Source organism: Labeo rohita, chromosome 7, assembly GCF_022985175.1.
Source record: "Labeo rohita strain BAU-BD-2019 chromosome 7, IGBB_LRoh.1.0, whole genome shotgun sequence".
NCBI classification, from domain to species: domain Eukaryota; kingdom Metazoa; phylum Chordata; class Actinopteri; order Cypriniformes; family Cyprinidae; genus Labeo; species Labeo rohita.
This window is the reverse complement of record NC_066875.1, coordinates 26,542,190-26,557,080: the sequence shown is the minus strand read 5'-3', so window position 1 is coordinate 26,557,080 and position 14,891 is coordinate 26,542,190. Positions and strand designations below refer to the sequence as shown.

General features: G+C 38.0%; 1 protein-coding gene across 2 annotated transcripts in view; it reads right to left on the bottom strand.

The window, feature by feature from the left end:
- Window positions 1-14,446, bottom strand: part of nkd1 (NKD inhibitor of WNT signaling pathway 1) — a 30,487-nt gene extending 16,041 nt beyond the window's left edge. The window contains exons 1-3 of one of the 2 annotated variants that reach the window (XM_051115671.1): window positions 13,994-14,446; window positions 13,865-13,897; window positions 13,538-13,677 (exon numbers count right to left, since the gene is read on the bottom strand). In XM_051115671.1, the coding sequence (XP_050971628.1) occupies window positions 13,538-13,677; window positions 13,865-13,897; window positions 13,994-14,018 (198 nt within the window). In that variant the 5' untranslated portion in view covers window positions 14,019-14,446. The remainder of the gene's footprint in view (window positions 1-13,537; window positions 13,678-13,864; window positions 13,898-13,993) is intronic. The other variant, XM_051115670.1, reaches the window with a different exon arrangement.
- Between the last annotated feature and the right edge of the window lie 445 nt (window positions 14,447-14,891).

Here is a 14,891-nt window from a genome sequence, read left to right as displayed (position 1 = left end):
CATATTCCTGCAAAGGTATTTAACAAGTGAATTTGTTTAACATTTATAGGACTCTAAGAATTTTTTTTCTGGATTCCGTTTATTTCCATTTTAATTTTTCTAGACTCTGTTTTGATGGTTAAATAAAAAATATGAATCAAAAAGCATGTCTAATTAATAAAACGTTCACAGTTTAACACCAGTTTATTAATTTATTTATTAATGACATTTTTAGGCCCAATGAAACATTTTTTTTTATTTATCCAATTCAGTTTTATTTTTAACAAATTCTGTTTGTTCTATTAATTCTGTGGATTCCATTTTTATTGTTTCATAATTTTTTTATTAATCAAAAGCATCTCTAATTAATTGATTTTATAAAAAGATTATTTATTTATTTATTATTTTTCAGAAATACTGCATTGTGTATTTAGATTTTTCTGATAAATACTTGCTAATAAGTAACGTTTTAATAATAACATTAGTAGTAGTACTATAATTACATAATTACATAAGTAATATATTTCTACCACAGTTTCTTCAAGTTAGACCAAACTTTTATGTTTGCTGTAAAAACCTGTAAGCTTATGATAATGATAGTTTTTCTCATAAGAAACTGTAAAAATCGAATTAAGTGATTCTCAGAGCAGTTCTGGAGATACGTTTGTGTTTATACAGTATATTGAGGCGGCAGAAGTGTACTGACCTACTTTTAATTTATTCATCTAAAATGTACTTGAATCATACTGTAGTTACGTTTTTAAGTTGTCTAGTTAAATGTTAAAAAAATAAACCAAACTAATTTTGAATCGGTCAAACATCCTGAAAAAAAAAAACATGTAATTTTTCCCCATATTTCCCAGCCATGGTACATGTCCATGGTACTTTTTAGTAATGAAATCCAGGCACCTTCCAAATAGAAAAACTGGAGCACAAACTACATAACACACAGACAAACTGCCCTGCAGTGACCTTGACCACTGAGACAGTCCTTTTTTTCAAATGACATGTTTTTGTACACTTTCCAGATAACATCAGAGGCTAATTGGCTGTGGAGAGCATAATCAATAGAGACTGATCTCTCTTCAGCGGTGTAATGAGAGGCTGAAGAGGGATCTGTACACACTCAGCGTGTGTGAGGGTGCCCATGTGCTTCAGGTCACTCACTAATGTATGGAGACTAAGTGCCATTTATAGCGCAACTGAAAACTCCCTAAGAAAAAAACAGGGATAGGGTTTGCGTGCAAAGAGTGAGAGAGAAGGACAGGGGATTTGATTAAAAGCATTATCTTGTAATTTCACAAATGAAATCCTGTGAGTGACATTTTAAACAAAGAATAAAAAACATCTGAGAGAACTTGCGTCCTGTGACTAACTCCTGGTGTGAACACATTCATGTCCATATTTGTTACTGGCGTGTGTTTATAAATGTTTATAACAGATGGAACAATGACATTTCTGCTGTGGGTCTTTCGCCTCAGCAGCATCATGAAAAGGCCTGTGAAACATAAACAAGGGCTTCACTCAATTCATGCCAGCAACCAGAAACGCTTTCCCAGACACCATGTTTCACACTCTGCGGAAAACCAACCAGATCTTTTTGTTTTAACGCAAGCCAAAACAGGAAAGAAGAGAAGTTTGAGTACTTTACTACAAATGGATGCCCACAGAACCCAGTGCAACATTACTGATTTGCCAAAACACATAAACACATACATCAAGCACTCCAGTGCTCTGTTTCTGTTGGCCCTGTGATCAGTGCAAGTAGTCTAAATGAATCTTTCAATATGAAAAGACAAATACAAGAGTGAATTAAAGACAAACTAAAAGCAAGAGGGAGATCCAGAGTCAAGACTGTTCACACAGGACGCTTTTTGTTGGTCTATGAACATAAGTAGTACACATTTTACTATGCCAATGTGATGAAAAAACTTTTTAAAGCTTGAGTGCATATGCCTAATGCGAAAGGGTTAAAGCTCCTTTAAACATCTCCTTTCATTATAAAGCTCATTGTAAAGCTCCTGTTCTTCCAAGTCTGTGACGCCTGTCTAGATTAGGGGTCTCAAACTACTGCACCGCAGGCCAAACAGTATCATACAAGTTCTCAGATGTTAATAGTTTATCCTTAAACCCTACCTGCTAATCAGTTTTCACTTTATCCATTTTGGTTTGGCCTCTAATAGTATACCATATAGTCTAAAATAAGATACAGACTTTTCCAAATGGCTTATTACAGGCCTAAAACACCTCCCGTTGATCTAAAAATGTGCAAATAAATACCAATTCTGGACGAATTCATGCGCAATAAATTGAAAAATAAACAGCGTTTATAGAGAAACGGCAGCTAAATAAACAAAATCATTTCTCTCTCTTGAAACTGTTCAACTATTAACGGAAAACACCACCTGGCTTTAGTATAGTACCCACCAGGAGTTGGAGATGCCCGGTCTAGCTGTTTTTAACGAATAACCACGTCTTGGAGATAATGATTTGTGTGTAGAATGCAGGAGCACAGATTAGAGGTTGGGTCTTGCTGCCAGTTTAAACCTGGAAACACATTCACACACATTGCCAAGTGTCTGTATGTGTGCGTAAGGGTCAACGCCAACTGTCTGGCACATTAATATGTAAGAAATGCACAGCGAAAAATGCAATAAGAAAGCCAGGGGGATTTCTCAACCAGGTTAAGTATGGGGATATGCGTCTAAATTAGATTACACATATGAATGTGGCCTTGTTCATTTTGTCATTAGGGTGTGTGCTTGTCTGTATCTGTACGTTTGATTGTATGTGGGTAAGGGTGTGTTTTTATGTTTGTGTGTGTGTGTGTGTGTGTTGTGGAAAGTTCCACACAACTCCGCGCCTGTATTTTCTGTCTGCTCGCCATGCCACAAGGGCTGATGGACAATTTACACAGCTGATGACAGTTCTGCATGATCACGGGCCAGACACACAAACACACGCACGCACACATAAAACACACAGACGCGATCAGTCGCCAAGCCTTCACTAGGCCACAGCCTTGGAACGTCATCAAACCCAGGAAAACCTAATTAAGACTGTCGTCTCTCTCTGTCGCCTTCTCACTCCTTCTCTGTCACCTTCGGTTTTCACACTCACAGACCACAGTCCTAATCATATTAAAACAAGAAATGAAAGATGGAGGGTTTCAGCCCTGTGAACCGCAGCCAACCAGAACCACTCCATTTTTAAGACAATTTAAGCCTCCACAAAGACACATACACCTACAGGTGCCATATTTCACCAGCGAGACAATCAACTACGAACATACAGTCACGAGCGCTGACGGAAAAAGACTTGCAACTGAATTCCTATTTAATCTTGCGTGTCTGTTATCTTGCTTAAGCGTATACGGTTACATGCACGGGATCTCAGGAGAGGGGATGTATATGCTAGCGCTTCAAAACTGGTCCTCGCTAGCTACAGGGCCAATCCAAAAATGACTCCCTACACTCCCCCCAGTACCCTACATACTTTCCTACATGTGAGGATGAAAGAGTCTGGAGTGCAGTGACCTACATAAGCACCCCATACTTTATAATGAGCAGAACAGGCAACCCAGACAACCTGAACTACTGACTCGAGCGTCAGTACTGCACTCTTAAAGGGACAGGTCACCCAAAAAGTACATTTTCGTAGCTACATAAAATTATGGTTGAACCACTGTAGGGCCCTGTGGAATCCGTTTTTTTTTTTTTTTTAATTCCAAATTTTTCTGGATTTCGTTTTTTATGCCGATTAAATTTTTCTAGACTCCTTTTTAATTTTAATTAATAAAAAAGCATGTCTAATTAATTAAAACCATGAAATTTATGCAATTTAACATCAAATTATTAAAATTGTTTAGGGCCCTAAAAAATGTTTTATTGTTACCAAATTCTGTGTTTCAGCATGTCTAATTATTTGAACGCATGATTTATGACTTATGATTTTTTTCTTCCTTAAGAAATTCTGTGTTGTGTATTTACATTTTTCTGGTCATCAAACGAAGGCATAAAACATTAATTTAATTTATCTTTGAATGAATGGAAATTAAATTTTATTTTTTGGCAAATAAAGGGGATTTACTATTAAAATTAAAACATGAAAGAAATAGTGTGTGATTATTTCTTAAATAAAGTTGTATATATTTTTTTTAACAGTAGTAGTAGTAGTATTACGTACATTCTACTAAATAATAGTAATATATTTCTGGCACAATGCCTTCAAGTTAAACCTAACTTTTATTTTAACAGGTTGCGGTGATTACCTTTAACTTTCTGTGTTTGTATATGATATGACGCTGGTCGTGGCTAGAAGGGATACAGCTGTGGCCGGAAACTAACAACAAATTGTACTCAAATGTAACGGTCAAATGCTCATGAAGTGACTATCAGAGCAATTCTAGAGATGTTGTTCATATATTTATGTCCTCATTTAGTGAGACGACAGATGCTGAAATCACCATGAGGAGCTTTACGTACATTTCAGTATGTGTGGTAAAGGAAACTGTGCGTCTGAACATGCAAGATTCATATATAAATAGTCTTTCTGCTGCTTAATATTTACAGATACTAGTCTATATAGCAATTTGGTTTAAATGTAATGACAAACCTTTATTTAATTCTTACAAACTTTGACAAATTCCATAACATTCTGAGGTTAAACTGTAAATTCCATTTTTATGGCTGGATTTCACGATTCCGTAATTTGTGTTCAGAAGATGAATGAAGAATTCATGACAGAATTTTCATTTTTGGGTGAACTATTCCTTTAATGATAAAGCCACACTGACCAACAAACATACCACTGTATCGCTGCCATTGCTGAAATTTTGCGGTTCTGTCACACTCACCACACAAGACAGGAAGAGAAGTAACAAATTAAACAACACTTTCTGAGATTCCTCTTGGATTCCCTGTCATGTATTACAACATCCCATTTTGGCAGCTGAGCAACGTGAAGAAAAAAGCACCATGAAAATGAAGACAATTGCATTAGGATGCAATTCATAAAGCGACTTCACCCTGTGAATGCGTGTGATGTGTATTTGTCCCTTCGGGGCTTGCCGTAGAAAGTATATGTTCATGTGCACCGGGAGCACTTGTCAGCTTCACAGAGAAAAAGATTTACATTCTATAAACATTGCCTATTTTTTATTGTATTATTCATTCGAGTTTAAGCAAATGCCAGGAAAGTGCTCGGTTACACAGCGTCTGTGATGGATTTGTGTGTTAGGTTGCAAACAATATGACTTGTTAGTTGTTCAGCACATTTTTCAGCTCAGTGGTCACTACCAAAGCCATGAGATCCCACTGAACCCCTAAAAGAGTCGGCTGGGCCATGAACTCAGCAGGAAGTTAGGGAGTCAGGGGATCTGTAAACGCTCACCTGCTGACAGACACGGTCATGCACATCAACTCTCTTCGATTTGCTTTGAACGATTAGGTATATGATGTTGCCTATGGCTGAAAGTCAGTGGAACAATCAGTTAGTGAGCTCAAACTGTAAAAGATTGGCTGGACTGAACACAGATGATCTGGTGTAGAGAACAGTGTGGGAGATTGGCAGAAGATAGATTGTTAGTGATTGTAGTGTACCGTCTGTGTGTAAAACAGCCCTTGATTTAATGTTTTAAGCATTTTAGAGTTACGAGCCCTGATAATCGTATACCCGCCTTGGCACAAAAACCCATTCCACGTATCCAGAATCCAAACACATGCTGCTAATTTACTGAATCACAGGTTTCTAAATCAAGTCAAGCTGAGCAACAGAAAAGCAGTGAATGAGCTTGTGTATCTGTGTGTCTATTCAGACGGTTAGTTTGCCGGAAGGCAAAGATAATAGAAGAATTAGAGCATTATTAGACGTTTAGCATTTTATGTATCACTGATGTCTTTATCTAGGACAGAAAACATCCCTTTAGTCTCAATACTGTCCTCTCATCAAACAGAAAATAGGGACAGATTAAAGAAAGCTCAGTCAGACTCCACACAAAAAAAAAAAAAAGATTACACCAAAACGGGCTTGAGTTTTAGGCATTTCTGAAACATTTTTCTAAGACATAAATAAATAGCGCATATGTGAAAAAGTACATATGTGACCCTGGACCAGAAAACCAGTCATAAGGGCCAATTTTTGAAATTGACATTTATACATCATCTGAAAGCTGAATAAATAAGCTTTTTATTGATGTATGGTTTGTTAGGATAAAACAATGTTTAGATACAAGACACAACTATAAGAAAATGTGGAATCTGAGGGTGCAAAAAAATCTAAATACTGAGAAAATCGCCTTTAAAGTTGTCCATATGAAGTTCTTAGCAATGCATATTACTAACTTAATTTTTGATTTTGATATATTTAAGGTAGAAACATTTACAAAATATCTTCATGGATGTTTAGATACAAGACCCATGCAAGTATTGTTGGCTATTGCTACAAATATACCCATGCTACTTACGACTGCTTTTGTGGTCCAAGTATGGCCAAGCAGTCAAGCGATTAGCAAAATACTGCTCAATATCAGCTACATTTTGGCAGTCGCAGTGTTTGGAGAAGATGTTGTGTCTGGTATCCTCGATACTGGTGATTAGATTGTAACCTTACACACGCGTCTGTACAGTTTATGCTCTTATTTTGAGGTGGACATAAAGAACTCATTAAAGTTTGTGTGTGGGCAGCTGCTTGTGTCAGTGTCTGCAGAGGCTCCGTAGTAATTTCTCAGATGAGATTAACATTGCAAACATTTCCTCACACATTACCTCATCCACATCAAAGCGCTCTGTGCTGATGTCACCACACACATACTGTCCATAGAAAAACACACACACACATGCACTCTAGCCGCTCATACTCACATACACACTCGCTGTCTCTATAAAGATACAGATTTGTGACTCTGGAACAAAAAGACGACTTTGTAGCAATAGCCAGAAATACATTTTATGGGTCAAAATTATCGATTCTTCTTTTATGCCAAAAATCATTAGGATATTAAGTAAAGATCATGTTCCATGAAGATATTTTGTAAATTTCCTACCGTAAATATAACAAAGCTTATTTATTGCATTGCTAAGAACTTCATTTGGACAACTTAAAAGGAGATTTTCTCAATACTTCGATTTTTTTTTGCACCCTCAGATTCCCAATTTTCAAATAGTTGTATCTAGGCCAAATATTGTCCTATTCTAACAAACTCAAATTTAACAAAATTGACCTATATGACTGGTTTTGTGGTCCAGGGTCACATATCATATCCACTAATGTAGACACAAAGAGCTTAACAAAATGCAGATTCATGAAACTGGATGTGAGCATTAATTGTGTTTATCAAGTCTGTTTGATCCTTTATTTTTGTGTATCAAAAGCCATTAAATGGCTTAACGCGTGTCGTATTTCCTAATGATAGGGCAAGACTCTGGCCTTAAGGAAGAATACTGCAGCTGATAACACTACATCCACAACACACATCCTGTGTATCAGTATCAATGACAGATTCAACTGAAAGAGGTTGTTTGCAGAATAGTTAGTGAGAGATAAAAGGATCAGTCTTATCACTTTGCAGGCAACAACAGGACACTTATTGAGATAAAATGAAGCAAACATACAGTACTGGTGAGGCTACGCTCTCATTTACTAGAGACACCTTTAAAGCATGAAAGCTGCAGAGTGAGAGAACGCTTTGAAGCCTTGAAAATGAAGCAGCGCTCCCCGTTTGTTCTACTCTCTCTTCCCCTTAGGTGATCCCTCCTTTACCCTCTCCCTATTTCCCCTCTTCCTTTTCTCTTTAAAGGCAGAGAAAAGGAATAACTAAACTGCCCCAAAAATACAGAGAAAAGACTTTTCAAACATTGTGTTTGAAACTCCAGCCTGTTTCTCTCTGAAGGACTTTAAAGACCAGAGTAACAGAGAGCTGGAGATTTGTGGAAACATCAAGTCAGAGATTTACCAAATCCTTCATTATTATTATTTAATAAGCACTCTAAAACAGACAGACAGTGATAAAAACATGAATTAAACATGATGACAAAAAAGGAGCTTTTCTGCTTTTTCTTATTATTTTATCTTAATGTGATACGCTAACAAATTATAAAATGTATCAAAGAAATGTGGGATCTGTAAGATTTTTTTTTATGTTTTTAACACTCTTATGCTCACCAAAGTAATATTATGAAATACTATTAATATTATTATTAAAATGTTCTGTTTTAATCTTTAAAATGTAGTTTAGTTTATTCCAGTGATGGCAAAGCTGAATTTTCAGCAGCCATTACTTCATTATTTTGTGCTCAAGAAACATTTCTTATTATTAATGCTGAAAACTGTGGTGCTGCTTAGTGTTTATGTGGAAACTTTGACAATTTTGAGGATTACTAGTTAATGTTTGTTTACATGTAACAAATCAAGAATCTCAATCTTAGCCTTTGAAGTACAGAAGAAACATCAGAGCAGTGTCAGAGCAGCTGAATAAATAAGGGTTTTGAGGAGGTTGGAACAACACTGTCCTGAGCTCTGCTGCTTGTGTGCCTGTGGAGTGTGTGTGTGTTTGTGTGTGTGTTTAAGGAAATGTAGAAAACACAGCCCAATTCTCAGCTGTTAATCCTGGCAACTCAGTCCCCACATTCCCACCATGCACTTTGATCTCTAGAGCACATCCGGACAGACATGCTTTAATGCACAACACACACACTTTCTCTCTCTCTGATGCACCTAGCCAGGCGCCATCCTTGCCCCCAGCACACCCCATGCCACACATACCTAAACACTATTTTTACACACATACTTACACACTTGCATTACACATAGTTAAATGGAAAAACACATAAAAACACAGGCAAACCATTTAAATCACTTACAACTGAGATGACTGCAATGCTTTCTGTCTGTACTTTATGGCCAGCGTTGCATGTGTACTAACCAAAAGAAACTTGAGAGGAAAGTCCAGTTACCTCAGACCTGCCTTTCAAGGTCCACGTCTCATTACAGGTTATCTCAACTTTGATTTAGTGTGTGTGCTGCTCTTTCTGGATAAAGTCTCATTCATAAACCTCAATGAAAGAGTCAATGCACTTGATCTAAATGCTTTAGTCCAATTTAAACTTCGCCAATCTAGGCTACTTCTTGCAAAGTCGGACTAACAAAATAATGTGATTGTAGTTCAGCTTCATCTCAGGATTTCAGGTTTCGGGATTTACAAAAAAAAGCGTTAATTCGATCTGTAGCAGTAATGTTAACATTAAAGAATGACAATGACGTGATAAAGGAGATGATAGAGCTGCCACTGGCAGGTCCCTTCACTCTCCCTGTCCTGGAAGAACAATCTACTTGTCCTCTGTTTCCCTCCTCCCTTCTCATCTCTTATCCTCTTTTCCTTTCTCACAGGAGCCCCTCAACGGCCCTGCACTGGAGCCAGGTGCTGTCCCACTCCCCGGAGGCACCCTCTTCCCTTTTCTTTTTCTTCTATAGAGAAACACAGTCTTTCCTTTCCGCCCCCACCCTCTGTCTTTCAATCTCTTTCTGTCATCCTTTCTCAGCCAGCCCTGGAGAGACATGGTAAACCTGACGTCTAGAACAGAAAGAGAAAGAAGTCTGAGGGTAAGTGTGTGACAACCACACTTGAAGCTTAAAGTGAAAGAAATACTTTGGATATCGGGAAGGGAATAAAAGAGACAAAGGATATAGTGCATATACTGTCACTCTTTGTGCTACAATAAAGAGCATTCTGTAGTAAAGACAGCAAGAGAGAGAAAAAGTGTGTTGGTTGTCAGGAAAGGTTTAAATAGCAAGCCTCGGAATCTAAAAAATTCCCCCCGAAAAGTTCTGAAATTCCGAAAGAAATTATTTTTAGAATTACAGTTCTCTCTATTTGATCTGGGCTTCAAAGTGTTTGGTCTCTGAGTGATACTACACACAGAGTGATACAGAATGCTTTCAAAGTCATGATCAAGCCTGGTTTATAGTTGACCTATTGGCTGCTTTTGACTGTGCCGGAGATAGGTTTAAAGCTGTGATGTTGCCTGGTTTGCCCTAGTTTAGAACTGTTGTGCCAACTGGTTTCAGAGTGGTTTTCAAAAGCCACATTTCAAAGCAGTAACATCGTCTGGTCTTGGCACTTTGATTCTGACTGATTTTAGAGCTCTGATGTTGAGTTTCTTCTTTGATAGTGTAATTCGGACCGGTTTTAGCGCTGAGGTGCTAACTTACTTAAAGCTGCGATACAACGTAAAAGCAGTGTGGACATCGGTCCACACTCAGTTTGGTCCGATTTCAGTTTAACTGATGACTAGAGTGGCCGAGGTTCAAAACAGCTAGTTAATGGGACTAACACACACAGAAAGACCAGTAAGCCACACAATGACAAAACTGCACCACATGACACAACACCAATCAATCACTTGAAGACAAGAAGAGCACTGACTTTACACTAGAATATAAAAGGTCAAACAGTAAGCTTCTTATAGAAGACCGGCCATGATGGAGCTAGACTTAAATTTACATTGCCCACACGAGAGCCACAGTTCAGCATGCTAAAAGCAAGGCCACAAGTCTGACCCCCACCTCTTTTTGAACAAGAACTTATAGTGTAATTTACTAATAGCACAGGACATATGCAAACCAGACTGGAAAATGTAATAGGCAGTGTTACATAAAGTCTTGTGTGTGAAGGTCAGTTAACACAGCACAACACAAACACACTCATCAAACAGATTCCTGACTCAGACTCCCCGCCGTCCATACCATCTGAACCACATTTACAACACAGACACACACAACTGTCCGAACTTAAGCACAGCTGCTATAAATAACTAACTCTCCAGGTAGCCTCTATTAGTCCCAGTATTATCAGACTGCGTTTATGAGAGAGGTTTATGCTTTTTTCATGCTCAGGGAGTGAGGTAATTCACTGAATTCCACTCAGTGACAAGCTGGTTTTAAAAGATGTGTATTATATAGTATCAATATTATTGTAAAGCACCTCTAAATACCATGAACAAAAGTGGTGGCTACTTTAAATGCACACGTCATTAATAAAGACTCCACATACTGATCCATTCGATATTTCTCAATGATAATAAAAATTATGTTACTTTCAATCAAATCAAAATCAAAAGGGATGCAAATCCTCTTTTCCAGCTAAATTCCATAACTACAAAAAATACGAAATTGTCCCCGAGATGCTTTATGTCAAAACAAAATGAGTATTTCCAAATATATATTTATGGAAATACCTTCTCTCATTCTTTCATTCTCAGAACACTCCATTAACCACACGCCATTCAGTTATTCAAAAACGTTTAAATGTTTGAATTTGTTCAGCAGGGATCCTTTCCCAGCCTGACCAAATCACTTCACACCAACTGGAAAAACAAACACACACGCGCGCACACACACACCCCTCAGTACTGCTATTGTTTCTTAAACTGCTCATTAGTACATCAGAGGGAAAACAATCAGGTTGTGTTAAAACAAACTCTGGTTCAGATTATCATATTTAAGCAATGAAGGCAACATTAAAAGAGAGAAGTGAACAACTTTATGGCTTTATCAAGCTCATCAAACATAAAACAGGTAATTCAATGAAGTCATTTTAGACTTCGTAACTGTTGTTCAGTGGATTATGATCTCTCCAGCTACAATAAAACCTCCTTCTCACAGCAGAGAGTGAAAAAAGTAATAAACTTCAAACTGTGTGAACTTTGAACCGGGCAACAACTATGCGTTCAGCGCTCCTTAAACTTATTTTCTTCCCTTTAGACCACAAGATCTAAAATCCACACCAATGTGGTTACAATTTCTGCACTTGAAGTGCAGTACTACGCATCTTACATGCTAAATAAACGTTTATTGCCACTACTTTCTTAGAGAGTTTGAAAAAAATGCAGCATTTCTCTTGGCTCTGAAAGTTTGAGAGCGTCAGGTTTGTGTGTTGGATGTCCACATATGAGGACTGGGTTTAAGAAGCTGTGGCTGCATCCTCCTGCTGTTTGAGATGGCTGTTTAATAGCAGCCTTCTGGATTTCCTTTCGCTTTTTCTGTCACTCTCAGCGTCTCTCGCTATCTCTCCCGCCCTCAAAAAAGTCTTTTGAGACTCTGCAACAGCCCTTGACCAAAAGAGGCTTACTCTGAGGTATTTCCAGAGGATTTCTCCTCTCCTAAACGACAGTGCTCTTATGTGTTTACTAGGATGCCAAATCTGAGACAGACTGGCCCTCCCTCCACCCCTCTCTCTACTTCACAATACAGCGCTGTCACCAGCCTGTCAGCCTGCAATGCTTTCAACCCGCCGTGATCTATTACCTACAGAGAGAACTTGCATCTGTTCCTAGCCCTCACACAGTTCTTCCCACCACGTTCAAATAAACCATTTACCCATGTGAGCCGCTAGTGAAAAAGTTGACGCGCCTTTTGTCTAAACATGACTGCTAAAACATTCTCCTTGTTGGGTAAATTCGAGATAGTAACGCATAACTTTTTTGCATGCAAGAAGAAAGGCGATAAAAATCCAAATATATACTTTCAAACACATACGCCGCCTTTAAGATACCAGACCTACTTATTTATTTGCCCATTGATATTTCCTCTCAAAATGATGTGCCTGTCAGCAATAAACAGCCTGAACCTGTCTGGAAACCTGACTTTTCCTCTTCCTATCATTCAAAGGAATAACAACACAAAATCTCCTCCTCCAGCTTCAAAGGCAGCAGCTGAAACCGTGGAGAGCGTTTTAACAGACATCATTAAAGGGAAACGTGTATTCACAGAGTGTTTCTCCTTTAATCATTCCTGGTAATAACGCTTCTGGCTTTCATAGTCGGGCTCAAACTACAGAGTGTTTCCAGAGACTAAACTATTGTTCTTGATGACGTCACAAAACAATGGCACGATCGTTTTCAAAGCGCGTAAATTGGGTGGTCTAGAAGCGCGTGTGGCCTTTAGAAGCAGGCGAATATCGCTTATACACGCTTTTATCTATGGATCAATAAGGATTGTTGACTTGTAACTCTTTTCATTCAACAAGGATATTAAAATGCACACATGCGTAAAGTATGCTAAACATTTATTTCGCGTTTATCACCATTTTAAACCAACTTTTTTGTTTTTAAATAGTTCCGTGATGCAACAACTGAACTCTTCAATTTATAAACATTCCATTTAGTCTCTCAGTTAATATGAGGTCATAAAATCGTGTGTATGTAATTACAGAATAATTGGAAGCTTTTGTTTAAAATAGCTTTAGATCACCGCTAACACTGCTTGATATTTGTCAACTACCCATGAACTGAATTCATGCAGAAGAACGGAAAGAAAATGAGTTGTATTGCACCAGTTTATTACAACAAAACTAAGTTTCTGATCAGCTGAAATGCAAACTTTAAAGAGCTCCGTGCATGCATCACTTACTTCAAAGTGCGCAACATTTCTCCACTCAATAACAACTTAACACCCAAACAGTTGATTACTACAGGCTTGGAGAGAAATTAAGGCGTCCAAAGTCCAAAATCTTCACACATTTACATGCAGGTGTCATAAAAAGTTATTAAAACCGTTCACTTACCCGTGGAGAGAGTCCGCAGGTATTTTTCTGCTGGCAGTCCTGCTGTTCTACACGAGAGCTTGAGCAGTAATACTTCTGTTTAACCATCCAGTCATCCAGCCCTTTCCTCGCCAAACACGCGTTAACTACAAAACTATCGCCTAAAAGAGGAATTAAAAACAATTTATAGCCAATACCATTGTGCATTTATCAGTTAAACAGTTTTCAAATTAGTTTCTAACGCTTTTCTTTTTGTTTACGCCAGCTTTGTTTTATTAGTCATTCAGCCAGTTCAACCGTTCCAAATAAAAGCGCTTTATTATTTGTATAACAGATAAGCGTACTCACCTTCAGGACTCTCCCTCGCTTTACAAATAGCAGCTTTAAAAGGAAAAGACGTCGTATAAATGAATTACTCGAAAGAAGCGCTTTAAAATCAAAGACTTGCTCTACAACAGCAAAGAGATGCCGTCTTACCATGTTTGGAATGAAGTTTACCCATTTCTCTGCATCGGAGAGCAATTGAGAAACATCAGAAATGAAAAAGAATCCAGAAAGAGTGCGATATTCGTGAGCGTCCGTAAAGAACAGCGTGCGGGTTCCGTACACATCCAGCGGCGGTGGAGGATCGAGCGATCTGCAGCTCCAGCGGACCAGACGAGAGGCGCTTCAGCCACTCAGCGAGCGTGATTGACGCCGAGCGCAGGCCGCCTCTCCTGCAGCCTGATTGGACCGAGGCGGCACATGAAAGGGAAGCGGGATTCTTTTGGAGTCTCCAAATATAAAAAAGAGCAGCGCAAAGCCCCCGGTGGGCGCCATGAGCGGGACGTCAGCTAAACACGTCCAGCCGAGCGGACACCAATCGCTGCTTTGAGCAAGAGCTGAATAACATTAAAAAGTGAAAAACGATTGTTTGTAAATTGTAAACTGTAAATTCGACACTGGTAACAAACAACTTGAATTTATTTTGGAAAAAAAACCTTTCTAACAAGCTAGGTGTAGCTAGCCTATTAGCGCACTAATTATGTACATCAGTAAGGGTTTATATGTGAACAAATCTATCTATCTATCTATCTATCTATTTATCTATCTATCAGTCAAAGGTTTTTGAACAGTAAGAAGAAAAAACAGTAAAATTATGAAATATTTCTACTGTTTAAAATAACTATTTTCTATTGAATATATTTTAAAATGTAATTTATTCCTGTGATTTCAAAGCTAAAATTAGCATCATTACTCCAGTCACATGATCCCTCAGAAATCATTCAGATATTTTGATTTGCTGCTCAAAATTATTCTTATGTTAAACAGTTGAGTATAATTTTTTCAGGTTTCTATAATGAATAGAAAGTTCAGAAGGACATCATTATCTGAA